Source organism: Anopheles darlingi, chromosome 2, assembly GCF_943734745.1.
Source record: "Anopheles darlingi chromosome 2, idAnoDarlMG_H_01, whole genome shotgun sequence".
NCBI classification, from domain to species: domain Eukaryota; kingdom Metazoa; phylum Arthropoda; class Insecta; order Diptera; family Culicidae; genus Anopheles; species Anopheles darlingi.
The window spans coordinates 61,099,931-61,101,993 of record NC_064874.1 but is presented as its reverse complement, the minus strand read 5'-3'; the positions used below and the strand labels follow the sequence as shown (position 1 = coordinate 61,101,993).

The window sequence follows — 2,063 nt, the reverse complement described above, 5'->3', positions numbered from 1 at the left end:
TTTGCTAGGGCATTTGTAGCATCCAGCATGTTCCAGCATTGGATTGCTGGGCACCTTATCAAACGAAAAAAAAAACCTTGGCACGGAGCTTATCATTGCGCTTGTTTTGAGTTGGATGCTTGATTTGCCATTAGAATCGTTCTCAAGTCAATGTTTCATGTGGTTGTCGGTGACTGATGTACACAGCTCTTTCTTGCTTGACTCATATTGATGCCGCATGGCTTATCAAATGGGCTGTGCGCAAGTGTTATGGCTGTCGTTCTAACCATGTTGGCTCTTGATCGTTCCGTTCCTACGGGATTCAGAAATTGGTGGTACAGAAAACGAATCAGTATAAATCGTCGCTGGAACCAGTTCAGAGGCTTGCCTCTGATTTGGCATCCAAGAATGAAATTAATCGTCCATTTCATTGTGTTGTGTGCAGTTTTACATATTGCTACAAGTGAACGTGATCAGACAGGAAACAATAATACCAGTTGTTTCGAAAATGGGATGCTTGATTTAAAATTGGAATCGATTCTGCTCATGTTGGAGGCGCTGGAACATAGACTACAGAAGATGGATAGCATGCAATTACAGCTGCAGAAAATTGAGGACCACATCCAGCAATTTCAATCCAACCACGAACAAAGCCGAAAAGAAATATTCGCCGCAATTCAGAAAATCGAACATCAAGGTGCGTTTAATTTTAGCGAGCTTAACAATCATAATTTGAAGAAGGCGAATACAACGTTGTGTAAACTTGATCGTAACCTAGAACGTGTGCAAGAATTTCAGTATAATAGCAGACCGTCGTCTTGCAAAAATGATTCATTGAGTGTGTCTGGAACATATATGATCCGTGTGAAAAGTGATAGTGAACCGTTCAAAGTGTATTGCGAACAGAAGGCTTTCGGTGGTGGATGGATAGTGTTTCAGCACCGTTTCGACGGATCACTGGACTTTTATCGAGGGTGGAATGAGTTCCGCGACGGATTTGGTGATTTGAACAAAGAGTTCTGGTTGGGTCTTGAGAAGGTCCGCCAGATAACAAGAGGCCGTAAGCACGAACTGATTGTTGAATTGAAACACTTTGAAGGAACATACACGTACGCGCGGTATGATTCATTTGAAATAGGTAGTGAGAGTGACCGATACAAACTGAAGGTTCTTGGAAGTTATAGTGGAACTGCAGGTGATGCAATGTCATATAGTATGGGTAGGAAGTTCTCAACCAAAGATCGGGATAATGATGTGAACGTCAGGAATTGTGCAAAGAACCACGAAGGTGCATGGTGGCACAAAAGCTGTACACACGCGAATTTGAACGGGAGATACTACAATGCAATCGATTTAAAATCAATGTTTTGGTATTATTTAAATAACGACTGGCAAGGATTGAGTTATTCACGAATGATGATCCGAGAGTTGGAATAGCGTTTCTAATCGGATCAATAGTAGAGTGCAATGAATGAACAATCAACAATGGTGCGAAACAATATTGAATAAAAACGCATTTTATCAAATTAATTCCAAAAGTTTTAAGTAAAAAGTAAAGAAGCAGCAGTAGCATTTTCATATCCCCACTCTAAAGCTCATCCGAAACAAAAATCCAAACGAGAAAAGTGAAGAAAGAAATGCGGAAAAGAACTCACACTAGGCGTAGCGTAACGAATGAAAATTCTCGGAAAATAGGAACAACTGCTCAAAGTTCCAACTTTGAGCAGTGAATTTAACTGCAAACTTTCGAGCAGATCGTGGTGTTTTCCACGCTCACCGTCGAGCTGAGCCACATACATATTAGCCACATATAGAATATTATTCCCCATTATATCTCCCCTTCCCGAACACCCATTTTTAACAGGGGTAAAAACCAATATCTACAACTCTAAAATCTAACATAATTTCTATGATTAAATATTAGGATGTACAAGGAACCTAATAACACTATTCCCTCACCCTTACCCTCCTACATGCTCTTTGAAAGTTTCTCGCAGATTGGATCGGTAAATCAACCACTTAAATTTCAATTATAAACTGGAAAAATGACGCAATATTGTAAAGGTGTAGATATTGGTTTTTTA

General features: G+C 39.8%; 1 protein-coding gene across 1 annotated transcript; it reads left to right on the top strand.

Annotated features, from left to right (window-relative positions):
* The first annotated feature begins 284 nt into the window (after positions 1–284).
* On the top strand, positions 285–1,504 carry LOC125948053 (microfibril-associated glycoprotein 4-like). The gene has a single exon (XM_049673692.1). The coding sequence runs from the start codon at positions 388–390 to the stop codon at positions 1,414–1,416; it is 1,029 nt and encodes a 342-aa protein (XP_049529649.1). The 5' UTR covers positions 285–387; the 3' UTR covers positions 1,417–1,504.
* Positions 1,505–2,063: the final 559 nt, after the last annotated feature.